Source organism: Tenebrio molitor, chromosome 9 (assembly GCF_963966145.1).
Source record: "Tenebrio molitor chromosome 9, icTenMoli1.1, whole genome shotgun sequence".
NCBI lineage: Eukaryota > Metazoa > Arthropoda > Insecta > Coleoptera > Tenebrionidae > Tenebrio > Tenebrio molitor.
Genome location: NC_091054.1, coordinates 16,434,919 through 16,462,887, shown reverse-complemented (window position 1 = coordinate 16,462,887; position 27,969 = coordinate 16,434,919). Strand labels below are relative to the sequence as shown.

General features: G+C 35.5%; 1 protein-coding gene and 2 long non-coding RNA genes across 4 annotated transcripts; 1 reads left to right on the top strand and 2 right to left on the bottom strand.

Moving 5' to 3' along the window:
- Window positions 1-11,181: 11,181 nt before the first annotated feature.
- On the top strand, window positions 11,182-26,604 carry LOC138137994 (annexin A7-like). 2 transcript variants are annotated; one of them, XM_069057642.1, is made up of 6 exons: window positions 11,183-11,339; window positions 23,302-23,387; window positions 24,373-24,475; window positions 24,529-24,653; window positions 24,706-25,158; window positions 25,239-26,604. In XM_069057642.1, the coding sequence occupies exons 2-6, from the start codon at window positions 23,321-23,323 to the stop codon at window positions 25,289-25,291; spliced, it is 801 nt and encodes a 266-aa protein (XP_068913743.1). In that variant the 5' UTR covers window positions 11,183-11,339; window positions 23,302-23,320; the 3' UTR covers window positions 25,292-26,604. The 2 variants fall into 2 exon arrangements, with proteins under 2 accessions (XP_068913745.1, XP_068913743.1); XM_069057644.1 differs by having other exon boundaries at window positions 11,182-11,339; window positions 24,706-26,604.
- LOC138137996 (uncharacterized) lies at window positions 15,458-17,053 on the bottom strand. Its single transcript, XR_011161938.1, has 2 exons — window positions 16,913-17,053; window positions 15,458-16,860 (listed from the first exon to the last, which is right to left on the bottom strand). It is a non-coding gene; the product is annotated as an uncharacterized lncRNA (long non-coding RNA).
- Window positions 26,605-26,762: 158 nt separating the features above from the next.
- Window positions 26,763-27,619, bottom strand: LOC138137995 (uncharacterized). The gene is made up of 2 exons (XR_011161937.1): window positions 27,302-27,619; window positions 26,763-27,245 (listed from the first exon to the last, which is right to left on the bottom strand). It is a non-coding gene; the product is annotated as an uncharacterized lncRNA (long non-coding RNA).
- Between the last annotated feature and the right edge of the window lie 350 nt (window positions 27,620-27,969).

Here is a 27,969-nt window from a genome sequence, read left to right as displayed (position 1 = left end):
TTTGTATTTTACTTCTTCTGTGGTTTCCTTATGCTGAATCTCTTGTTTTATCGTATTTCTTTTGTTTAGTAGCAAAAATCGCCATGCTGATAACTTCTGAAGTTGTTTATTATGAAAAGTCTGTATTAGTGTTATTGGTCAATTTCGTAAAGCATTTTGATTGTGGATTTGAGAGACGGTTAGTAAGAAGTTTTGGTTCCTTCAGTCATAAATTTCGAAAATGAATTCCTACGAACGTTTAAGATGACATACAACAAACGGTATTAATCAACAAGATATTGCAAATGGTCTTGATTTGCACCAGTCAACGGTATCTAGAGTTTTGCGTCGTTTTCACGAGACAGGAGAATACTCTAGAAGACCTGGGCAAGGACGCAGACGAACAACAACAGCTCAACGGGATCGTTTTCTGCTTTTACAATCGTTGAGACACAGGACTCTGACTGCTCCAGCCTTGCAAGTTATGACTTTAGGAAGATATCAGTTCCAAATTAGTACAAATACTGTTAGGAGAAAACTTGTTGAACACGATTTAAGGCCCAGGATACCAGCAAGGGGCCCACAGTTAACAGCGGCTCACCGAAGAGTACGATTGCTGTTTACCCAAAATCACGTTGATTGGGAATTGGATCAATGGAGGTTAGTAATGTTCTCTGACGAGTCCAGATTTTGCCTGGATCAAAGTGACAGACGTGTCCGGGTGAACCGATGCTCAGGAGAGCGATATGCTCAATGTAACATTATCCCGAAAGTCAATTTTGGAAGAGTTTCCGTTATGGTTTGAGCAGGTGTCACTTTCGACGCTCGCACAGAGTTGGTGGTGCTAGAAAGACGAAACCGAAATGCGGCGGCGTACATTACCAATATTCTGGAACCTCATATTGTCCCATTCCGACCATTTATTGGGATGACTTTATTATTATGCATGATAATGATCGACCGTACGCTGCGGAAATAGTGCGGCATTATTTCCGTGAAGTCGAAATTGGGCAAATGCAATGGCCAGCAAGGAGTTCAGACCTAAACCTCATCGAGTAATTGTGGGATCCTACAGATAAAAGAGTTAGAAGGTTACCAAATCCACCAACAACTCTTCATCAGCTGCTTTTGGGTCTAGCTCAAGTTTAAGAAGAAATTAAGCAAAGAGTTATACAAAACCTCATTTTAAGCATGAGACAATGTTGTTTTCTCCGAATTTGAATTTTTGTATTTTATTGTTTTCTTCATTTCTTTATTGTGTTCTGATTATTGTAGTGTATTACTTTTATAAATCTACTTCTTTAATACTTTACAGTTTGAAATGTTGTAACTGGAAATACATTTTGGCTTAAAAACACGAGTTTTGAAATTATGCGATAATTTTGGCGGGCAGTGTATTTTCAGAATAAACCAATGTAGAATTTAAGACATTTTTCTTTTCTAGAGTCAGCGACATGTTTCGGTCACTCCTTTTTTTTCTAACTCTGCTATCTCACTCACATAGAAAACAAGAAAATTTCGTATATCGAAGCTGCAGTCCAAGACTAAAGATTTTCAAGTCCCCACAAATTTTTATGGATATTTTTCGTACTGGATCTTTACGAGAAGCACTTTCATATTTTCAGTTGACTCTTTCATGTTAGTCGCATGGGCTACTGACATGGAAGGAAATTTATTTGTTCAATACCTGCCTAGAAAGTCTGTATCCATAGTTAGCAGTGGATGAAAGTTTCTCTTTCGTTCACTTCACTTTCGCTCACTGGTTTTCATTCACTCGTAAATTTTTCCAATTCTATCTAATACCGTAATTTTCATTTGTTAGGCAACGTTTGGTACCTCCCGGCACTTTCCGTTTCTAGGACATCATCCGGAACATATAACTCTTCATCATCCATTTTCACAATTTCCACAAAGTGCACACAACTACATACTTTATTAACGTTGCAGAACTTTGTTTATTTTGTATTTTATGTTTTTCCATAGCAACAGATCTGTCCAAAAATGTGATTTTTATTTAAAATTTTGAGTACAAAATTGAAGAGTCACTTTCTAAGAAGGTATCGACCAAGCCAAATACAGCACTCGAGAGTAAGGCTGCTTCATACTGTAAATAACAATTCCTTCATGAAGAAGTACAACTTTCAAGCTCACTTTAGAACAGTCACTGAATAAACGTCTCTCTTTTGTATTGTATTCATTATTGTATTGTATCGCATTGTATTCTATTGTATTCATCCATTACCTTCATTACAAAGCCAACATCATCACAATGTACTAAATTTCCTTTCTGCAAACAAAAAAATCTAATTCAAGGTAGAAAAAATTCCTTTCCACGTGGATTCTACAAGTTCCGTCTGCTTTTCGGACAAATTTAAATCAAGCACCAAGTTATCACGGTCTCTTTGTGTCAACAAATTAGACAATTAGACTACACCCTCTTCTTCTTCTTCTTAACTGATGGCATTTGTGTTTAGATCATCATCGCAGTTATAATTTTCCCTGAAGACTTTGAAACAGCTAGATATTCATTATGAGAAATTAAATAATAGTCTGTTGAGCGGTCCTCTTCGAACCATTGGAACTGCAAAATGAATATAACGAGAACGGTTTGCCCGTTCCATAAGACGCCTGACACATGTGGTACAGCAGATACGAAAAGCCCAACACTTGTCTTGGTCAGCCGCTTCCAATTCAAAATAAAGATGAGACGATCAGAGAAGAAGAAGAAGAGAATAAGTTGCGTCCTTGAGCTTTAAAAGTTATTTCGCCACACGCATAACAATAAGTATCAGGATGGTCTAAACACTTTTTTGCATGTTCACATACATGATTTATTTAAGTCGCTGTAGGTCCTACATTCAGGATAATCAAATATGTAAGAATCATAGTGCACTTTTCTTGTGACAAAAACTTTGTTAACCAGTGTAATCTAAAGGGTTGATAATAAAGACTCATATATTAGGTATTATTCCCGTCGTATCCTCTCTTATCTTTCTAACCATGGTTTTCATTTCATTATCCATTTCATTACTTTTATTTCCTTTTTCGCTTCTACTTGGGGACCTTCACGTTCTGGAAATCTTTCTGAATGGGTTCGTGCCTTGTTCACACGTCTTACCCTCTTCTCTTTCTCTCTTGCTGCTATCTTTCCTTACTTTTGGCGATTTCTCTTTCTTGCCCACTACCTTCTGCTTATCACCTCTCACTTGCTCGTCGCTGTTTACGTTAGTTATGTCTGCACTTCTGTTTACTACACACGTCTGCTCACTATCGCTGCCAGACCAGGAATCTCCATAGTGTTACCATATTTAAAATCACTAATCAAAATCCCTTTGTAATTCTAAGAAACACACAGGTAAACACGGACAAGATCCTCCTTAACAGATGAGTATAAAGTTACATGTGTCGATAGTTAAATCTTAGTTAAAAATGTCCATTTTACTTTAATTTTACAAAAAAGAAAACACAACACGTTTCCAAAGCAAATGACATAATTAAATCAAAATCGATATTATAAATGCTTTTCTAGACTTTTTTCAACAATATTTCCGCGGTAATAAAATTTTTCTACCAACGAGGTTGCTGAAACAAACACTAACAGTCTAAAAGAAATTATACTTAATGAATTAAATATTATAAAAACTCTGAACAAGGCTAAGGTCTAAGGAGTTTATAGAAAATGAAAATAGTGTCGTGCATTATCTAACCGGAAATATTACAGATGGCCCTAGTATAATTATTACCTTAATTTTAACCACATTTTTTTCGGTGACGAAATGATTAAACTACTTGAGGCGAAAAATTACTTTTTCTCCCTACCGGTTAGAAATGTAGGCTGTGGATACCTCATTTGAGGTGAGAAAATTCAACTTTCTCGCTAAGGTAAGAAAGTTAATCATGAAATGTTTATGGTAAAACTGTACCAAAATACAAATGTCAAAAGTGTCAAAAGTGAAATAAGTTATGGATAAATGAAAGCCAATTCAATGAAGTAAGTTGGTAGGTCAATCATATAATCTGGAAAATAAACAGATAAGCTAGGTAGGTAGATTACTTTACCCTGTTTATATCAAATTTTCGAACAAACCTCAAATCTTCAAATGCGATGACAAGTTAATTAAACAAATAACACAGCCTACTATTCAATTCTCAAAATTTTCGTTTTAATCACGAATATAACCATCTTTTTTGACTTTTTTCAACAAAGTTGTGCCGGTAGGGAAAAAAATTGTATTCAAACCTTGTTAAGAAAGTGTCCTTGCAGACCTTAGGCACTTACAAACCTCGTCTACGACTCGGTTTATAATCTTTGCCTGCGGTCTGCAAGAAACCACTTTCTTACCTTGGTTTGAAATATACTATTTCTACAAACACTAGTAAAAAGTCAATTTTTCTAATTCAGTTACGAAAAGTAACCATTGTGATATGTCATTTTAGTTGTCAAACGTGCTTCATTTAATAACTAGTTAAAAAAGTGATATTATATTATCACTAGTGTTAAAAAGTGACATTATTTTATCACTAGTATTAAAAAGTGGCATTAGTAAAATTTGTTACACAGTCTAGGACTGGTTTACAAATCTATGAGGGGCATGGTGACCAACTCAATAGACCGGGACCAATGGCTTAACGTGACTTCCGAATCACGAGACAGAATATAGCCTTTTTTTTTTAATTATTTTAAATTTCGCCCTGGGTCGGAATCGAACCCGCGACCCTCACGTCCCTGAGCCGAAACGGACTCCCTTAGGCTATATTCCGGAAAATTATTGAAATAGCAGATTTAAACAGGATTTTAATTAGAATGTGTGCTTTTCGTAACTAAATTAGAAAAAATCTTGTATGAAACTCGTAGCAAAATGGCTATTTTTTTGCACACGATATGTTGGACCACTCGTTGACACTCGTGGTCCAATTGTCATGCCTAGTGCAAAAAAGACGCTCATTTTGCAACTCGTTGCATAAATAGCTATTTTACCACTAGTGTTAAAAGTAATGACAAGTCATTTGTCACAATGACGTTTTGACAGAGTAGCACAGAAAGATCCATGAATACCAGAATAATAAGCTCTAGCTACCTACAATCGAGGGACGGTGTTGAAAATAGGCAACACTCCATGACTCAATGCTCTTCTGCGTCCCGATTTCAATTATATTTTTAACTTAACCTCACTTTTTAAGTGCTTTTAATGGTGTTTGTACTGTTTGTAGTTCGAAGGGTTTCTCCACTCGCTGCGCTCATTCCGAAATATTTCCTTCTCTCAAAATAAAATCTTACTTTTAACACTTATATCATAAATAACTATTATATTAATTAATAAAAATATATGTATAACGAATAATTTAATTTCTATACTTCATGTAACTTTATTTTGTGTCCGAACATTTCCAAGCAAACAACTCATTTTTTCGCAACAAAAACCCGACGAGCTAATGAACTCATCTAATTTATTAATACACAATCAAGTTTGCAACGTTCATCAAACAGTTTTCATTTACATTCTTAACATTTGTGCCATTTGTAGCGGCGCAGTTTTAAAACAATTATGCATAATAAAATAATAATAAAGTGGATGGCGAGTTTTGATGTTGTTGCTGCATCTGAACAGCACAGTAATCGGCTTGTCTCGATTGAAATACAACAGCTACACTGCAGACAACTTGGAATATAAAATTGAAATTATCACTGGTGTTTGCATACGGAAATTTTTCACATAACAAAATTGTCAACAGAATTTTTAAATATTTGCAACCGGGGAATATTTTCACTCGATGGGAGCTATGAGAGGTTCCAATCAATTACAAGTAAAAGCTCCGCTTGATCAGTCTGTGGCAATCGTTCAGATATAATTAATTAACCTAATGAGTCCGTCTTTGATTTGTCCGTAAGAAAATTAAATTAAATTCTCTGATGTGATTGAATAGAGCAGTCACAGTATTGGATCGTAATTTAATTAAAGCTCGAGTTTTTCAGTTAATAAAGAAGTGGGAAAATGTTTTTTTGAAATAGTTGTTAGTTTTATGTGCATCGTAAAATTTAGCAGAGGATCTGGAAATGATTTCAGAAAATCTGTGTTGTAATTCTTGGGTCCGGCGAGCTTAAAATGTAAACGACATAACTCTTGGAGTATTCCTAGAAAAGAAATCGTGCCCCATTCGTGGCGTACGTCGGTAGCAACCCTTAATCCACAATGTATTTTACGAGGTCGGTTAAAGAGATTCCATCGGAAGCGTCCGGCGCTCGTCTTTAATCTTTATTAAAGTGTAGGTGCGCCGGAAGATTGAACTGAATTATGATGTTTATCTGGTGGGCAATAAAGCCAAAGCCCGACAATTACAACGCCGTTACAGCGGGACAATGTAATGGAGAGAAGTTATGATCCGAAAGTTGGTGGTGAAGTCGTTGTCGCCAGATTCGACCGATCGAAATTAGTTCGTGGCCGATCCGTGATATTTTAATCCGGGAAGAAGGTCGCCTAACCGGAGGAGACAAGCCGACATTTCCCAGTTGCATTGCAAGTCTTCTTTCCGGTTTATCACGTATGGAAGGCGAAGGTAAGCTGATCAGATGTTACATATGAATATCTGATCTGAATAAAATATGGGAGAGTCGGGCCACTTTTTCCGCCCCCGTGGATTGACTGGAGGATTCAAGGAACAGCCCGACCTTTCTCCCCCATTAAAAAATTATTCGAGTCCCGATTTTCATCAACGAGGCCGGCGAACACGCCATTAAAGCTTCTTTAAAACGCCAAACACAAGACTTTGGATAAATATTTTAACTGTAAAAAGCTGCAGGGCCTTTTATTCGACCCTTGTTTAAAGGCAATAACGATAAAATTATTTTTAAATTCGGAACGGGTGCGCGATCATACTAGGAATAAATTAAATCTTGACAGGGGCTGGGAATTCATTGAAATATTTTTAAGGGCCAGAGCATCTTGTGGGAGTTCTGGGTATCTGGTGCGAGGTTTCAAATCCAAACGAGTAGAAGTTAGTTTTTTTGTGCTAAGCTCAGAGATTGAAGACCGAGGCGAAGGCGACGTCGCAACTGGGCGAAGCACAAAAAGACCTTCTAAAAGCTACAAGGATTCAAAAATTACATTGTGACTTCATTTATTGTGACTCAAAAAGAATTTCATCAATGACAATTCTTAAAATGTTTGCAATGAAAATCCTAATAGCGTGGAGAAAATTTTACAAACAATTTTGCATTAATATTTTACTTTACAACGTGTCACAGATGCATGATTGGTTGCGGTCAACAATTCTATGAAGTCTTCATTTCGCTGTGTGAACTACTTTTTCGCCGAAAAAATACATGTGGATGATTTTCGTTGGTTTGTTAAATTTTTGTGATCATCTCGGAGTCTCATTACCAGCCAAGTATTTCAAATTGAGCAAGAAAATATTTGATCAGACAATTTCAATTAACGTTCTCTTAATTATGTTGATTCAGTGCTCGGTAAGTCGCTCATTCGGACATTCATAGTGCACCGAGTAAATAATTTGAGATTCGCCTTTTTTATTAGGGTAATAACCGGCGGGAATATTTCCGCTGACTGTACTTTATTACTCAAGTTTTCACAGTTTACTCTCGCGATTTTTTCCGCCATAAATAAATTAGGCGCCATTGATTAGCCATTAATCCATTTAACGTCCGGAAAACGGGCTCGTCCGCTGGAAAACTATAAAGAAAATAATTGAGTTAAGTAGATGAAAATGCGCTATGCATTTTTCACGACCGCATAATTCTTTATCTGGGCTCTCCGGGAACTCCGTTTTATAACGTGCAACTTCCAAAGTGAAAAAAGTGTTTATCCTGACACATCGACCGACAATTACCGGAAACGGTGGAACTTCTCTCCGGGAATTATATCAATAATCCGCGAATTTGTATTTTCTTATCTTGAAAGAAGCAAGTCGTGCGAAAATTCAAATCCCTTTTGATAATCTAAGTTGGGAATTCAGCAGACTAGGGTTGGTCATGCAGGAGATATTGAACGTCGAGGGGGCGGCGAGGCCGCCTCCTTTTCCATCCTGCGGCCACCCGCAGAGATACCACGAATGAGATTTGTGCCAACCACGATTTTTTTCACACACGTGTTCCTACCTGAGTGGATATGTTAATAACGCTTCTGAACAAAATGCAAAAACGTGCAGAATTTCTTAAAAATTCGCAATATTTTAACCATATTTTTTAAAAATTATATAATTTTTAAATAAATTTCATCATCTTTATTTATGGGCCAACGGCCTCGTTGTTTATACTTCACACGCATATCTACTATAATAATATTTATATTCCATTTATTGCATTTAATTTTAGAAAACAAGTTTTTCTTTTTAAGAGTTATTTAGAAGTCAAAAATACAACGTAAAAATGTTTTCTTCTTTTCCTTGCGATTTTAAAATGTCTTTTATCAAACTTTTGAAGAAACGTTTTAGCATTCTCTATTTATTAAACTTTTTAATAATACTAGTGCTTGTTATTGAACTGGAATGGCACTTTTGCAGCACTACCTGACCCTTCCATGATTTGTCATTGCTATCTCAACCTGGAAGAATGATTCACCCCATAAAATTCATCTGCAAAAATTTCAGAAGCTGACTAATGTTGAAACCATCCTCGACACTTACGATATTTGCGATGTTTATTATGTTTGTAGAGTTTACTGCATTCGCAAGTTCGCCTTGATAATTTCGCCAGTGCAAAACCGTAATAAAATAAAAATTTTAGAGTACTTGATACATTTCAGAGAAACCCTCACTGAAAGCTTCTCTTTTGATGGAGAATTCTCTGTCTGGTTGAAATGGGTCTAGTGCAAATGCAATATCATATTTTTTTGTTTTGTTTCGAATTTTATCTAAAACGAAATTACGTGTTGTATTTACGTTGGAAATTACTCCAAAATGTTATTTTTAGAACGGGGTAAGTGAAAATGCAGAGCTGGGACATGTCGCGATCGCTTCAACGTCATCTACATCGGGAGATAGCGACGTTCATAAATCATTCAAATTCGCGCTAAACTAACTGCAAATTTTAAAATGACACCGACAACGACCTTCCATAACTTATAATTTGATTACCTGTCAAAGATGGAGGCGAGTCGGGTTGCTTTCTCGCTTAATTTACAATTTTAGGTAGATGTAAGGACCTCACAGCATTTTTTCTGTTATTAGTAATTAGATAATAAAGAACCGTTCATTTCATATTTAAGAGATTACATTGGATTTATTGCCAACAAAAATTTTAAATCACTGTATTTAAAAACTGAATTACTTGCGTTTTATAAGAGAAAATTACCAGGCTTAGAACATCTTATAGAAGGTTACTTAGATTGTTAATAGTCTCTTGCCTCACTTTTTAAATTCTTTTTTAGGCACCCTTAATGAAAAAGGTAATTTTAGGTAGTCCCAAACGGACGAAAAGTAACTCTTTTTCGGACACTGAATGTGGCGCCATCTGTTGGTCAGTTTAGTAAGTTAACAACGAAACCGACAAAACCGAGTAAACTGACTAAAAACAAATCCACATTTGACAGTTAATTTTAACCAAAGTATTTTATTTACCCGAAAAAGTGTGGTATCGTTTATTTCTGGTGCTTATTTCGTGCATAATAAAAAATGAACGTTTATATAATCGATAGCCACAGCGAAAGTGATGAAGAAATGTCTAATACAACAGCGAAAGTGATGAGTAAATGTCTAATGCGCCGCTGGGCATTTTATGCGAATTTTAGAATACTGTACGTTACGCCACTGAGGTATATTTCTCTTCAGCAGTACGTGGTTACTATAATACCTAACTGAACGGAGTATAATAATATCACTGAAGAGCACAACGTAGGATTGAAATCGACAACAAGGCCATATAAAAATTATTAAGTGAAAGAATAAAAAAAATAATGCCAAAGCCTCTATTTGATCCTTCTAAAATTTCAAATTTATTTAGCAAAAATTTCAATTTTCAATGAGAAATAAATAGAATCTTCTTCAGATCTTTTTCATATGTTTTTAAACCTTGTTACACCATTAAAAAATCCCTCAACGATATTTTGTTACATCACAAGTAATTTTGACAATACAGTCATTGTCCATGTATTGTAATTAACTTAATTATGGATTTTAAATTTTAATTTATGTATGTACTCGTATAACAGGATTAACATAAATCTCAATGTGCTTTCAATCAAAACATGTATTTGATTCACGTCAAAAAAAATTAAGCCAACTAAAAACTATAAACGTTTCAATGGACATTTTATTGATTCATTTTAAAATAATTGTTTTGGCAATAGCTATTTGAAGAAATAATTCATAAATAGCCACGTAATGCAATCCACCACAATAGTGCAAATTATAGTCTTCCTCAGGCGTGACATGTTAAGGTCACATGATTGTGTTAACATCGTTCTCTATATTCATAAATATTTGTCCAGTTAGTGTATTATCAATTTAAAAACAAAAATAAAAAGCTTTCACTTCATACTAATTTTATTATCTACCTATGTACCTACCTCGAAAGACATATTTAGAATTTCAAAATATATTTGTAATTTATTTATTATGGTGTGGTGTATTTTTACAGAAGTATAAAAGTATGTTCTATTTTTTTTTTTATTAAATTAGTTTTATTCACCGTTTCAAATGTAGTGAATAATTTAATCGACGCCTTTGCGAACATCAAGAATATTCTAAAATTTTTATCATTTAAAAATATATTAATTCTACTCAGATTGTACACAAAAACTCGCGTACCAACTCCTCAGCCGTATTTCTTTGAATCTCTGAATTTCTCCCCGACCGGATTCCCTAAAAATTTCCCATTTTCCTCCTTCCTCCAATCACTTCCTTCCCACGTTCCACGTGCATTTTCGCAACCCGAATTCCTCACCCCAAATCGATGACATTCCCATCCCTCAACTCACCCCTCATAAACGAATTTCAAACTTACCACCGCCCAAGAATCTATACGTAATAGTCGAATTTAACGTCAATATTTGTTTAGCAACTCGCAACATTCATCTCAGACCCACGAAACGACTTGATTGTTTATTCGAACCACGCCGCGCCCACCTCACGCTAACGTGCCCTCTCATGGGTCCATCGAAACAACCCCGCCGTCAAATCACCCAGGTCGTAACAGGATGGGTCCGGAAGCCGGGCCCTGCGGCGCGCCGATCTGCGCGGCGAAAGTAGCGCGACCATGGTTGTGTGACGTCAATCTATCTAGATCCGCTCGCAAGATTGAAGAAACTGGCAGTTGGCCAGTTGATTCTTCGCGGTGTTGTTGTAGTGGCGCGCTTGCTTCAGTTGACAGTTTTTGACAAGTTGACAGACAGCCGAACATCGACCAGGTAGGCGACTTGATTGCGTTTTGGTGTGTGGGTGCGGTGTGCACTGCGTTTTCCAAGGAATGGTACCGAGGTTATCGCAATCGTGTCAAAGTCGTCATATTTATTTCGACGTATCGATGCTCCCGAAGAGCAACTAACAGTCGAGTGAAGCGATTTTTGCGGCGACCTTAAGAGTTGGTTAATTGTTGAATTTACACGCGAATGTTTGCGTTTTTATGTTTGGAAAATGAGGTATTCATGATTTAAAAATAAATTTGATGTGTCGCTGTGTTTGCTCTGTGATTAAAGACTGCCAACTTTAGCGTTTTTGGCGGCTTATTTTAGCTTGAAAGGTTGCCGCCCCTCATTTAGATACTTCGATTAAGATCTCTTCATACTTATTTCGACAATTCTATTTTAAACTTAAGTAAAAAGCCTTGAAATATCCAATATCTTACTTATTAAATGAGTGAAGGTTATTATCATCATTATATTATGGCTTAATATGCCATAACAACTAACCAAAAATAATAATAATAATAGTAATGCTTTATTATTGTCCAATAAGAATCAAATTAAAGTACTTACTCGTTACCTATAATAATAATCATTGTCACCATTTACCAGATAAATAAAAATATAAAAAGAAAAACCCTTAAAATGTTCAATAATTCACTCATTCCATGAGTGAAGGTTATTATCATTATTATTATCATCACCATCATAATGCTCGGCTTAACCTGCCATTAATATCCACTTTGCCAATTAACTCTCCTTCGTTGGTATTTTTTCATTGTTGTCTTATTTATTTCTTTGAGAAAATTTTGGACAACTTAACTAGCGTTACCGCTAAATCAACAGCGGTTGTTGATGCAGTAAACATTAGCGCACGTTCTTCGCAAATATTGTAAGTGCTAATTACTATTAGAGAATTTTTAGAAAAGAAATGAATAGAATGGAGTGTTAGCAATTTTGTTTGGCTAATTCGAGCTGTGGGCGCAGGAAAAGTTTACAGAATTTTACAGTTGTTAGTTAGATAAGTCGTAATAATCAAATTATTGCAGTAATGTGAAAAATTAGGCTGATTCACAACGGTATTCATAAATAAACAAGTTGGAAATGTTTGTGTGTGTAAACATAGATAATGTCAACGAGTTTCACTGGATCTAATACGCAGAGTTTGAAATTTCATTTTTTTGCAAATTTAAATATGCAAATGTGGCCATCTTAGCTGTATAGATTTGCAATAATATTTTGAGTTATCTGTGAGCATTTTTATTCTAACAGACGTTGTATAGATATTTGTAGTTTTCTTGGTTAAAATTTCATGAGGTACATTTATTTTGTTTGGAATGTATTTATCAATAATTATGTATAAAAGAATAGTAGATTATATCATTAAGAGTAGAAGTGAGTCTTTTTGTGCTAAGCCCAGAGACCGAAATAAGGACTTTTTGACTTCGTCTCGGTCTTGAATGATTGAAGACCGAGATGAAGTCAAGGTCGGGAACTGGGCGAAGCACAAAAAGTCCTTTCTACTCTGGTTACAACTGGTTAGACTTCAGATTATTACAACTTAATGAGAAAAGAAGGGAATAGAACTAGATGAATAGTAAAATAGATTATTGAGGGAAATATGGAAGATAAACAAAAGTCCAGGAGTAAAAAAGCTAAAATTAAAAAATAAATAAACAAAACTTCCCGAGAAATTTGCCAAAAAGACAAAGAGCAAGGTCGTTGACTAACACTTGAGATCAGATCTTACAGAAAAGAAATAAATGAAAAAGACTACTCAGCAAAATAGAGCAATTAAGAATTGAGGAAATTGTAGTGTGTTGAGTTTTGCTTAAATTATGATTTTTCTACCCTCGCGATGTTTGTAGTGAAGCAAAAGAACCAGATTTTTTTGTGTGGAAACAATAAAAGCCAACCTAATTGATCAAATTCTGCAAAATCCATCTTTTCGTCCTTACGCAAAAACTGACACCCCACATCCGTTCTGTTTTGGTCACATTTAACTATCGTCGAGTTGCTAGAGACGGTGACGCAACTGATCCAAAATGAGTAATCCTCCATGCACGCCAGATTTATGCTCACTAGAGCAACTTAACGCTAAATAATTCAGAGGGGATGAGTAATAAGGAAAAGATTTTTGTTACAAACGTTCAGAGCGGTTTTATCAAAGGCGTATCTAAATGTTCATTAATCTAAATTTGTAACAGTGACAGTGATAGGCAACCAATTTTTGTATGTGTGAAAGTTGCTTCAAATACATTATTTATCCATGTAGTCCGTGTGTCTGATATAACAAATTATTCTGATTTCATTTTTGCACATTGTGATCTTATATGAGGTTTTAGATATTTAACAAATTTTGGCAGCGTCGTAAACTTCCATATATGTATTTTCTAAAAAAAAAGATTGGTCAGAAGACTACGCTACGTGATGTTTTAATAATTAAATTAATACTAAGATCCAAGATGACCAAGAAAAATCTAAAAAAATGTATTTCTTTATTTTAGTTGTTTATAATTTTAAATTTGTGTTTTAATTTTATTTTTAAATATCTTTTTCAACTTCGCATTGTTTATTATTCATTTTGAAATATTTTCTTGTATTGGATGTTCTAATTGATTTAATAAAAGTTGCTTTCACTTTTTTTAATTGAATTACAAATGAAGACTTTTTTTTATCTTTTTAAAATTTTTGTTTTGTCATGTCTAACAGACAAAACGTTTCTCAAACTGAAAAGTTTGAAGGATAATAATACTATAATCCTCGTCCTCCAGTATTTGATTTTTATTTAAATATAAATAGGTACTTGGAAAACATTGGTGGTACTTTTATTAATTGCTTATTTACGTTTTTGTAAATTTTAAGGTGAGACAGTGACCTTGTTTTACCTATTAATAACAGAAAACCATATATGCATCAAATTTATAATCTAATATTTTTTCAAGGTTAATTTAAGGTGCAATAACAGTCTACGCTTGTACGATTACTATAACAAATAGGAATAGGAAACGTTGCTTCTTATTTATTATTTTTTCTGTACACATGGTGTTACAAGGTGTTTGCTAGTTAGTTTTGCGGCGGGCCGAAACATTATCGAAACTTTATCTGTGCTCTTTAGTCTTTGACCTTTGTAAAGGAGATTTACACAATTTTCTTTTCTGTTTTGTACTGGCGTCGTAGTTTCCTAGCACAATATTGATTATTTGCTAAAACCGTTCTTGCATGTTAACTCAAAGAGTAGCTTAAAATTTAGGTTAATGTCCCTAGTCATTTCAAAATCGATACATTTATTTGTAAAAATAGCCTCGACCAAAAAAATTAAGAACGAATAGATCAAAATGTAAATGAAAAATTGTATAATAATAATAATAATAATACGGCGGTTCAATTATGAAAGCACTATGGATTATTTATCCTAATACATTTTTTTTGTTCAGTTACACGATATAGTTTTAGCAGTATGTATTGTGATTTTGTGCTGTATATTTTTTAAAGAAGGAACAAAAAATTGGTTCGAACGTGGAAACTTGTGAGACTTATATCTTGTCAAATACATTGCAGAAAAATGCAAAAATTATGACGACCATATTGCATTTGATGCAGTATTTTTTACTTAATTTTTAAACATTTCATAAATGAATTTAGTCATAAATGTGATGACTTTTCTTTAAAAAACGTTTTGTAAAGTACTAAATTAGGAGTTCTGGAATAATTAAGAAAAATGTAAGAGCATTTCTAAAATTCTAGATTTACTTCTAGATGCAATCAAAGCCGAAAGATTTGTGTGTCGAAATAAGTATTTTTTGCAACTTTTTAGATATTGTCATTTTTCAATTCAGAAATTTCTTGTGTATTGTTTGAACAAGAGCTTTTAGCAGAATCGAAGATACATTTGATAAATGAAATTTTCAGCGAAAAGGAGCGTAAAAGAGTAAAATCTCGAAGATTTGACAAAGATGCTAAATCTGTTTATGCAGATTCATATTTGGAATTTCCTTCCAGTAGTGACCATGACATTCAGACTGCAAATGCGAGGATGCACGAGACATTAGCAATGCTACAAGTGGACATCTAGATCTAGCATTGCTGGAATGTGAATCCTTTTCCAGTAACTCTGAGGAATGGAAAGGCAAAAGATGTTTATTCGTCTTAAAAATTACAAATACAATTTTACATTTGCAATCGTTACTATTTTTATTATAAAAGGGAGCACGGCATCGAGGCCGCATTTATTTATTACAACGGATATTTTTATTGTCATTATTCGTCGTTAGATTCTGATTTAGTAGGCCACAAGGTTTCTTCTACATTCTTTTCAAGACTCTGAAAATTGTTATAGAATCATCAAGAACTTAACCTTTTTTTTTTGGGGACATTTGGGACACTCTTAATGCCCACCAAAAAGCGCCACACTCGCTTGTTTTCCATTTTAAAATTGACTAATTTTAAATGCAGCAGGACAATAGCTGACAACAGTCGCAGTGTGCACTTGAAAGGGACAATGTGGATCATTTCGTAGTCTGCACGGTCATCCAGTTTCTCTCCAATTGAATTTGATTAGAGTGTTATCAGAACACGGTAGAATAATTTACTCCTGACATGACAAGATAAATGATTCTCGCTTGCGGCCCATCGCAGAAGACAACATTGATCACGTGATTCAGAGCCATTTTCCTGGAAAACTGCAAAATTCATCTACCTGTAAGCCAAACAAATTTTGTCAATAATGACTTTCAGGTCCATTAATGAAATGTGCAAATTTAAATTTTATCTTCAAGCGGTCGAAAATCGGCTATTTTGGAACCGGAATTGAAACACTTCAAATCCTAGGAGTTCTACTCTTAATGACATAATTTACTATCATGTGCAAATATTTTGACTACACTTTAAACAATCTTTACATTTTAGTTATTTAAATTTAAATTATCCAATCGTTACGACAAATAAACCAATTAATTTAAACTTGTATATTACGATTTTAGACAATATCAAAAATGGAATAATCCGTTACAAATAATGCAAATGAATTGGATTATTTTAGCCTATGACAGAACTCAGCGATACTAACTTTTCTTTATAATAATAAAAAAAGACCCTCCTTTAAGAGATAAAATTCAAAATGGATTTGCTATCACTACCACTGACTTCAAATACCATTCACAGTTCCGCTAAACTCTCCATGTTTTTACATTTTGACAAAACTTCGAAAAGTCCTGGCTCTATTTCCAGGACCTCTCTCGATCTTTGCCCATCACGGTGGTGCTTGTGAAACACTTTCAAACGCTTCACCACACAAGTCACCATCTCTGTCGATTAAGAATTGGTGTAATTCACCATTTTAGCAGTTGACAAAAAAAAAAAAAAAAAAATACAACGAAGAAGACGAACGATAGCTGATGCTGTTGAAACGATTAGAACATTTAAACAATCACAAAACAAAAATTTGTTGTGCATGAGAATGCGGCAATATTACTGACGAATGTGGAATAAGAGTGGTTTCAATTTAGACCCCTGAGGGACCTCAGAACTGAAACAATTGATTTTGGTGCGATTCTGTAAAAGGGATTGTTGGTACATACCAGTTTATTCCTAAACACATGTATTAGCTACAGTGTGGCACAATATTTGCTTAAATCTTCGGAAAGATATTTACTTAGTAAATGTGGTAATTGTGGTAACACGAAATTTGCGCGAAAGTTGTTGGTGATTTAATAATATTGTGTAACTGAAATTGTTGGAATAGAGTTGATTTGATAAAAACAAGAAAAATTTACTATTTTAACCTTTGACAGCGGTGACGTTTAGATAAAGCAATGTAACAACAGCAGCGAACGTCGCATTAAAAATTAGTCCAAGGGAAAGAACGAAATGAAGAGGCCTTTTCCATTTGTTTTCGTAGGAGCCAGGCGGAAAGAAAATGTCGGTATTTTTTCACATAAACATATACAACAAACACAGCAACATAAAGCAGGGTTCGAGTTTAATTCAAGCGAAGCCGTATCTTTGTTTTCCTAATTTTAATATTGTTGATCTCGCGTTTCATCAAGTCATTCCTGCACTTTTTCGCATATTTCCGTGGAAAGTAATAAAACTACCTGGAAATGAAACGTAATACAAACCGTCGAATAAAACAGAGATCGTAATTGAACAAATATTGAAGTTGAGAAGGGAAACTCGCAGCGACTTCCAAATAATTTATTGTTTAAAAGAGCTTTCGGTCGGCGGGATTTAAAAGCAATCACACATTGGGGAAAATTACAGTTTCATTGTACCAGAAAAAAGCCGACTAAGTCTTGTGTACACTACCAGATGCGTCGTGCGTCCTTCGGATTCGCACTTAATACTCCATCACCGTTTAATCTCGCAATTAACGCAACCGTTTAAAATAATTAACTTTTGATGTTTGCTTTAGTGCCGTTTTGATGGACCAATCAATCGCGGAATCAAACCGAACGTCACACGTGTCAACGTTATTCACTGCGACTCATTTGGCCAACTAATTTAACGGCAACAAATCCGCTTAAGTTGGCGTTTGCATGGTAGGTGAAGGACTTTTTGAGACTTTGTTTGGGGGTGGTATCGATTCGGCGGCACCCTCGACCACACCAAACTCCACTTACTGTCAAATGACCGCCACGAACGGGTTAAGATGAAGGGAGGCCTTTCTTGCGGCGGCAAGAATTTTGGCATTAAAGTGTCCAGAGGGAGTGATTGCGGACTGCGACCTAAATTGATTGTCGGAGAGGGTTGGAAGGCAGGAGTGGTGGATGTTTCAGTCTAATGTTGGTCACTGGTGGTTCGGAGGGGAGATTAGGCAACTTGAAATATTTTAATTCGAAAGATGTTCACGATTAGTCCAAAACTTTGAAAGAGCTCGATAAAGACGCTTATTTACTGTTCCCGTGTTGCCCTTTGCAAAGAACAAAAACGAGAAGGCCTTAAAGAAATCAACAATTTAGGCACTACAATGTTTTAGGTGCATTACTGAAAATGTTTCTGCCAGATTCACTCTTTTTAAGTATTTTTTCTGATTCAAATGAACCGAACAGCTTCTTTACCTTTTCATTCCTTTGATTCTTTGGTTCAGCAGACAGGGATTCATCTTCCATCAATGCTAGATCTAGACGTTCTAACCTAGATCTGTAGCGTGGCTAACAACTCTTGCATCGTATTTGCAATCTCAGTGTCATCGTCACTATTTGCACAAAGTTCCAAATCTGAATCTCTGTATAAATAGATTCAGCATCTTTGTCAAATATTCCAGATTGGATTCTTCATTTTCCTTTTCACTAGAAATTCCATTTTATCAAATATATCTTCAATTTCAGCTGAAATCTGTTGTTTAAACAATCCATAAGAAATTCCTGAAATGAAAAATGACAAAATAAAAAGGTGCAAAAAGTGCTGAGTTAGGGCCCGATTTCAAGTCATAGTCGCAAATAGGTGGTGCAGCGCAAATGTGTAGCTATCTTTGTCCTACACATTAATAACCAATATGCGTCATTTTTCTCTCTTGCGACGTTACCATGACAACAAGTGCGACCGTCGCAAGGCAACTTGAAATCAGGCTCTTAGACAGAGGAATCTTTCAGCTCTCGTGTTCTGTGACCAATGAAGAGATAACTGTTAATCAATCGTCTTTTCCTAATAAATTGTCATCTTTGATTGCTTCTAGAAGTAAATCTAGAATTTCAGAAATAGTCTTTTATTTCTGGTTATTCCAGAACTTCTAATCTAGGAAGTCTTTACAAAGTATTTTTACGTAAATATCACCACATTTATGACCAAATCAAACCAAAAGGAATTTAGAAAGAAATCAAGAAATGTTTTTGATAGTCATCAGATTAGATTTAAAGGAGTTCCGCAAGATTCTAGTTTTAAACCTTTTTTTTTCTTGTAATGTATGTCGAACATTACAATCAGAATTAGACTCATTTGTGAGAACTTTAAAAATCAATTATTCAATAAGTAATATTAAAATATACTGCATCAAGTGCAACAACGCCGTAATAATTTCCACTTTCTTCTGCAAAGTATTTGATGTTATTTTACATTTGGTTGCAGTTGTTTATACTCTCCTGGGATTTTTCCTTTTTTAGCAGTCATTTTTTGTAAAAATGACAATTGTTTAATATTTAGATAAAGGAGTCCCACAAGGTTCCATGTTGGAACCAATTTTTTGTTCTGCCCTACACACAAAAATACACAGCACAAAATCACAGTGCTGCTGAAAATATTACAAAAAATACCAAATGACACAGGAATTCTTTCTGGTACATAATTCCAATTTTGTAGGGAAATATCTTATTACGAAATTATTTAAATAAAATATTTTTAGTGGCTACACAAAAGATTTTTTAGTAAGAAATTTCTAAAATAAAACTAACTAATCCGAGTATGATAATTCATATCTGATAAATTAAGAATAAATGCCATAAATAATTGAGATGATAAATAAATATCATTGGCTGCAAAAGTGAACTTTGCGGCTCTCCAAGGAACAATTACGACCAGGAATTATTGTGCAAAATAAATAATTTGCTACACTATGAGACAATTTTTTTAGAGTAATTTGCTAATTTCTGTAAAAAAAGGACTTTTGTACTATAATTAGTTAAAGTTACATCATATTTACCGAACTACTGTTTCCATCAAATTGCTGAATTGGTTGTTTGTTAATTATGTAACGTCCTTGCTTTGCCAATTCCTATTTGATTCAAACACAATTTAAACAACTTTAGTTTTTCAATTCTTTGACGTGATAAATAAACAATAGCATCTAATAAAAAAAATTGGTATACCCTGAGATAATTTAAATTTATAATGAAAGTAGGCAATGACTTTTAAATTAGATCAGCAACACCTTTGACGACTTGATTTGAATTGTCAAAGTGACGCGTATTTTTTTTATCAATGGTGTTTTGTTGTTTGCTTAAATTAAGTAATTGATGTTTTGTCTTCTTTTATTCAGTTTTTTTTTTGACTAGCAGCACAGACTAAATCATTTTCCTGCTTTCGACCTCATTTCATAGAAGCGGAAATAACTTCTCTTTATTTGATAAATGATGATTAATAACCAATGTCGATACATACTTAACCGTAATACTGAAATATGTATCATCAAAGTTGGCGTTGAATAGTCAATTGTGAACGCCCCACTCGTCAGTCTGCAGAGTAAAAACAGAAAAAACGCAAAATTGAGGTTAGATTTAAACAGCTGATCCGTGATCTGTAATCCGTAGCGTTTTCACAATCAACTCTTTGGGGATAAATTTAAATGAACACCCGCTACTTCATCTTTGACCTGTCCTACAGTCACCTTTCCTTGCCTTCGACGTAAACATACTATATATTTCAATTATTCAAATATTGAAATTTATTTATATTCTTTCCCTCCTTCGGTAATTGACATTTTAGCTAACCTATAGGTATTACAACTTTTTTCATACATGGCTTCGTACACAATTTCCGGTCAAAAGGAGAAGCGAATGCAACTAAATTATGAATTTCCGTACCATTTACTACTTTTACCACTTATTGTTTCCATAATCTTGAATAATGTACACTTCCGGTCGAACTTCATCTATAAACACCCCGCCTGACCATCACCGCCTCAACTTTTATTTTGTTAAACGTGCAGATACATGAACCAAAATGCATCCATCGCTCCTTTGCACGCTACTTGCGGTAGCGGTCTTTCCCCGGGGTTTCTGCTAGAGGCGGTAACGGTCAGTCGAAATGTTTTTAAATGAGACGCGTGCTTTTACACAACAGTGATTGTGAACCAACAACAGTGGTCGAAGGAGTTCATCCGAAGATGATTTAACACCATATAAAATAAATTCTGGCGCCCTCGAAAGAGCAAATGCAGGAGAAAATAGCTAGAAATGTTTACTATCGTTCATTTGCATAGAGAATCTTTATCTAAACTTCGCAGAAACTCCTTATTTTAGTTTCCAACCAGTGTTTTATGATTGTCAGCAACTTCTATTTACCAAAGAAATGTTATCGGTATTTTATAACTTCTGCCAAGCTCTACAATTCCAGCTAAATTAATATTTGAGTTCACCTATGTCATCGCTCTTTATTGCCACAATCGAAAAGGTCAAAGGTACTGTTCTTAGTGATTGTTATTTTAAATATTGTTATCACAACGCTAATAAAAACGTGGATTTAATTTCCGAAAACAATTTTTTCCAAGATATTCGCAAATAAAATAATAAATTGCATTTTAAATCCAATTAGAAAAATTAAAACACCATCTTTAATTTGCTGGAGAAGTGAGTCGCAATTTGTTTTTGTAAACTGCTGAAAGATCAGTCTTCCCACTTCTTAACGCACCGATTAACTTCCCACTTTATCCTAGAACCTCAACACTTTCATAACGCTGTCAGTCCTGAAAGTTTTCAACTCGGCCTGAAGCAAACACGAAATGAGTGCACTTCTCCAAAGCAATTTGTAACAAGTCTAAATCTTCTGATGAAACAATTGTTTCACAAATACTTTCGTCGACTTCATAAACACCCACCAATGAACACTTGCTCATTCCCATAAACACTTTGCTTAACAAATTAATCATTGTTTTAAGCACTTGCTACTCGTTACGTTGATGTTTAGTCTGCTGTTGCTTTACACATTAGTTACGACTGTTAACCTACATAATTATTTATTAATAAACAATTTATCATTTTCCGTTAGGACATTGTCACGAATGTCTACTGTAAATAAATAAATAAATAAGTAAATAAATAAATAAATAAATAAATGGTTTGGAAGCTTGAACCTCCAACTGCAAAATCAAACACAAGTATTTCGTTACTGGTTCTAGCACCCCAAGGTTTCATCTTAGGACCTCCTATATTTCTGCAAATGTATATTCTACTGAGTGTCTAAAAAAATGTGGGATCCTAGTAGGCGTTGAAAGTTTGCCGACTCTTTCACCAGAAATCGAATAATGTTAGTATGATCTACGATATGCAACTCTCAGACCAAAATGGTTTTACTGGTTGCCTATTGCCTAGCTTGACAAAATTGATGATTTACAAAGAAATTAAATAAAAATAACATAATGAAATGCATTATTGATAGGTCGCAACACTCTCAACAAAATACTTATTTATTGAACACTTAAGAAGAAGGTAAATAACATCAGTGATTCCAGAGCCATCTGTGACCCTACATTCTTTTATAGACAGTATATTATTATGTTTTGCACAATTTGCCATCAACGGTGTGATTAGTAAAAAGTATGAGGTGATATTTTTGAAGTTGAACCAGATTGGGAGTAGCGCAAGGTTTGTTTTTGGGATCAAGCTTGTTGTCAGCTTCTGTACATTATTGAAATCGTCTTTGGTGTTTTAGTACTGTTGGTTTATTGGTGAAGAGCGTGCTCCAGCACCGCCGTGAAATTCCTCGGCTTTACAGTTCTTTGTATAATTGATCGTCAATCTCAATTACAACAAAACCAATCGAGGAACGCCATAACTTTTCAATTCTGAGAGCCACTCTGCTCGTCGAGCATCCAGACGAGTGGAAGAAAATCAGGTTACGGCTCGACGTAAACACTTTATAAAATTTTATTTGTGCTTTTAAACGGTTGTATCCCCACAGAGAAGCGACGTGTGTAACACAACATCTCCTGTATTGATGCATGTAAAGCCGTAAAATTTAACGGCTCCGGCTACAATCCTATCAAATTTATTATAAGCATAAAATGTAAATAATTCGGAGCATGCAGCGTCGTCCCGGTATAAAGCCGCGTTATTACTAGTAAAGTCGGCTGTCGTACGTTGGCAACCCCGTAAATCAGACAACGACGCCCTCTCCACGGCTGGCTCTAAACTCGAATAATGAGCAATTTAATGCGGATCAGTCTTTGTTTTGACGTGCACCAAGGTGACTTTTGTTCGCTAACAAAGCGCCATTAAATGGATTAGAATCCACCATTTTCTGATCGTTCTTTTTACAGGGTATTCCCCGCTTCCGACATGACGAAGGTGTGGTACGTGTGCGCCGTGCTGTTGGCAATCCTGGCTCTAGGGGACTCCTACTCGAGTAAGCAGACGCCTCTCGCTACGCCCCTGCTTTGTTCGACATGAACACACCATTAGATCACCGCAGTCGTGTCGACCTTGCCAGATCTAATGGAAAAAGGAGATAATTATGCAGAAACGCAAATTAGACAGACGTGTGGTACAATGAGAACAAATTTCAACAAACTCGATAAAAAGCAGTGGCGTGCCGAGATGCCGTAAACGGGTTTATTGCAGGATTAAGTGTGGGGCGCTGACATTAATTTTGGCGCACATTTTTCAAATAAATTTTCTACATATTCTAAATATTTATTTAGCACACATTTTATTAAAATAAAATACAAACATGTTAAAATGTGTAGGTTACGAGTGAAGTTCAAGAGCCTCTCACACTTAATGTTTCCGGTGGTTTAGACTACTTGGAAATAGCATATAGGTAGATAAAAGTCGCCGACAAAGTTACAAATTAAATACTTTTAACCAGTCAGTGTTTATTGTTGTAAAAATTCTGGAAAAATATTTAGCAAACATGAAAATACAAATCAACAAGAAATGAATCCGCAGTTCTATAATTAAATTTATTTACAAGGTATTTAAAAATGACAGGCTGGTTTTTAATCTAAACAACAATCTCTTTGAACATTTGGAAAAATAACTGCTGCGATTTCTTTTTTTGATTAAATAAAAACAAGCCACATTTGGCTTTAAACGTCTCGAAACATTTCTTGCCCCTTAAATTCATGCCACCATTTATGCGTCACTGTAGCAAAGGTTGCATAAGCATTGGGTGCAATTTAATATTTGAAAGTTTCAAAACCAACTCTGTCCCGTGTTTATTTGATCGCACGGTATTAATTGCTACGAGACCCCATTGAAACAGCAGTCTGGAGATTCTTTGGAAATTTGTTTGCATTGTGGAGCTCCTCTATCTCTTACAAAGCCAAAGAAAAACGTTGGACGTTCTGGATTAGCAATTTTTCTTAATTATCTTGAAATTTTTTTGGCAGAATATGGACGCACGTGCAAAGACATTGGTTGTCTCAGCAGCGAAGTGTGCGTGATGGAAACTGACCCTTGTTCTTACTACCAAAGACAAAACGAATGTGGCTCGTGAGTCCTCCCTTTCAAATCTCTACCCCACAACTAACTCATCGATTTTGTAGATACCCTACTTGTAAAAGAATGGACAACGCTGGGCCTGCCTCGTGCAAGAACTACGTCTGTCCCCCGACTAAAGTGTGCAAAATGGACGGAACCACCCCCAAGTGCGTCGACGACCACAGCAAAGGTTTTTCTCTTTGGACATTCCTCGCAACTTGTTTTAACTTGTTTCTTCGTAGTGGGTAGAGTGGGATATGACACCAGCGAACTGAAAAACCCCAACGACCAACCCGGGGGTGGCAATTTGTACCCGACCCTGCCCCGCGGCGAAACCACCTCTCGCCCCAACATTCCGTACCAACCGGTTGGCGGTGGCGGCTACCAAGGAGGACAAGTCGGTTCCGGTTATCCCGGACAGCCTCGTCCCAACTATCCGCAACAGAACTACCCCCAACAGCCGTACCCCCAACAAGGCCAAGGCGGCTACAACGGCTATAACGGCTACAACGGGTACAACCAACCCGGGTATCGAGGCAACCCCCAACAGAACGGCTACCCCAATTACAATAACAATCAGAGGTACCCCAACTACCAGGGCGGGTACAACCCGTACGGACAGAGCAACAGATACGGACAGAGCTCTGCGTCGGGGGGTATTGCAGACTCCATCACCAACGCTCTCAAAAAATACGGTACGGACCTGCTCAAAAACGCCATAGCCAAACAACTCACAAATAATAATAATCGCAACTAATCAATTTGTATGTTACAGGGCTATTCTATATGATTTGTGCGTACTTTTATCAAAGGATTTGGGGATTTTGAAACCATAGCGTAATGTTACTGTTATTATAGATTGTACTATACGATTTTTTTTAAATAAAATTTTTAAATTCTAATTGTGGTGAGTATGGGGACCTCGTCAGGTGGTGGTCTCATTTTATTGGTCACTGTGTACTAACAGCACATCTTATGGAATAGCCTTAACACTTCTTGCCTAGCCACTTTTTTTGTTTGTTACTCAATGTATATATTTTTTTTGTTTGAATTTTAACAGAATTAATTTGTGTGCTAATAGCAGAGCCATGACATCTCATCAGAGCACTTTGTTTTGGAGTTGTTGCTTTTTTGTATTTATTCTTGTAATAAATTAGAATACGTCCCTGCAGCGAGTCTCATTCCGTCGAATAAATTACTCACGCACTCACCTCTATTAGATTTCTTTTAATTAAAGTCAAGTGTTCGTCTGCTTTGCTTTGTTAACAGCGTAATTAAAATAATTAGATGCAACTGTGCGGTGGAGCCCTCCCCCGGGATGAAATTACAAGTGCGAAGCGAGCGTCCAAATTGAGTAATATTTATGAGGGTTTATTACAAGTTTACAAGACGGCAATGATCCGAAATGAAATTCTTTTATTGAAGCGCCGCCACCAACGGCGCCCCGCCCCCGCTTCTCGTTATTCCGACTTACACGCGAAAATTACTTTTTCTTCGTAACGAACTAAGTTCGGGACGTGGCAGGCGTTTTAATCAACAAGAGAGATTTCGCCTTGAACTGACCTTTATTTGGATACGGGGTAATATGAGTCCAATTAAAGGGAGCATTGTCGGCGGGGGATGAAAAATGGGTCACCGGTTTTGGTTTAATGGGGTCGCACAGTAAAAAGGGATACTATACTATTTTAATGTATCTCGAGGGGCCACCGTAAATTCTAACGAAGAAATTTAGCGAGCTGGGCTAGACGAAATTCGGCCGAAATTTTCGAAGGCTCCCGAGGGACCGCCTGATATAATTCCCAATTTCCTTACAGCCTCATAAATAAGAGAGATACCGTCCTTCAAAAAATTTTATTCCAAATTTCGCACTTAATTTTCGAGGGGATCGGTTGAATCCGAGACGTTCGATAAGCTGTTCATAATGTAGGATAAATAGCTAAAGTAGAAAATTTTTACTTCTTTCGTTACGACATTATGTTAGAATAAGCTCCACTAGAAAAATTTAGTCATACCAAAATTGTTTTTGCAGTAAGTCTTAGAACATTATTGTAAGAATTAAATGTTATAATTTTTACTTTTGTACAAGAATTTATAGACAGAAAAATCATTTTGTTCTGACAAAATAAATATTTAAATTGTAACTCTCGACGTATTATTTCCTTCTCACTAACAATTGCCCTTCTTAATGTCTCTATAATATTTAAAAAATACGTGTCTCTTGTCATCAACTTACCCAAGTTCTAATCTATTTTCTTCAAGCTCCATTTCTTATAATTTGAATGAAAATAACAAAATTAAATTATTTCAACAATTATATTTTTCTTATTAGAGTTAAGTTTAAATATTATTGGCACATCAGATTTTTTACATGACTAAACAATAAATAAATTAATAACAAAATATACATTTGAACTTTTTTCAAAAATCTACAGTTCCGGTTAGATGAGTACTGAAAGACGGATTGGACGATGCACCACCATACGTTCTATCGTATTTGCCAGAAACATCTGCATGGAAAGGTCCATTCCTGTACAGATTGTATTTTCCTTCAACTCCAACTCTAGTACCACGGTGTTCCTTATGTTGAGCTGACACACTCAGACTTGATCCCGAGTTGTGATTGTAATCCAGCTTCCCACCGAAGACTGCGGGATCACGTCTGTCAACCAAACTCTTAGAACCATAAGCTTCACCTTTTAATTTGTGGTCGCCGTTGTTGAAAATGGTACCACTGTGTTGAATTTTCAACTTTCCTGGGTTTTCAATGTCCCATTTGGTTTCCCTGAACAAACATGTCTTTGAGAAACTGTTGAGAATAAAAGAAAAATTGAAACTTACCTCCTTACACGAGACACCGGTACTACATAATAATGTTGACCTTGCTCATCTTCGACGAGATCATAAGGCAAGGCCAAGGCCACAACCAAGCAGAGAGATGCAACAATTAGTACTTTTTGCATTTTGTTGTTTTCTGAGACGGTTCTGGATGAACTGATGAAAGTGGATGATGGAGAGTCGGTTTTATAGAGAGCGAAAGTGCTGAGATGAAAGAGGTACTTTACTAAGTTCGTGCGGGAATTCCGTTTACTATCGGCGAATGTAATGTTTGTTTGAATGGAATATACGCTCCCATTAATAAAAACCTTCGTTTAATCTCCATAAAAATTGTAATGGCACATATTGTATATTGTTGTGAATTACTTAGTTTTTAAAGCAAATAATACAGGGTTAGTCACAGAGTTACTTCTGAATTTTTTTTAAATGTAACCCAAAATACATATGTACAGGGTGTCCCAAAAATGGCGTACTAACGGTGCACTACGGTGTAGAAGAGACTACCGTAAACGTCAGAAAAATGTTTAAAAAATTCTATTGAACTTATTTGCTGATTTGGCGGTCCTTGAAAGTGGCACTTAACAGGAAAATTATTTTGAAATATATGTATTAAATTCTCATGACAGCTACCTCTAATCGTACATATTATCACAAAGTACAGGATTACTCAC

Excerpts from the sequence above, each read along its gene's own strand:
- LOC138137994 (XM_069057644.1), top strand. The coding sequence starts at position 23,321 with ATGACGAAGGTGTGGTACGTGTGCGCCGTGCTGTTGGCAATCCTGGCT. Across the intron at positions 23,388-24,372 it reads TCTAGGGGACTCCTACTCGA|AATATGGACGCACGTGCAAA; the intron begins GTAAGCAGACGC and ends TTTTTTTGGCAG. Across the intron at positions 24,476-24,528 it reads AGACAAAACGAATGTGGCTC|ATACCCTACTTGTAAAAGAA; the intron begins GTGAGTCCTCCC and ends TCGATTTTGTAG.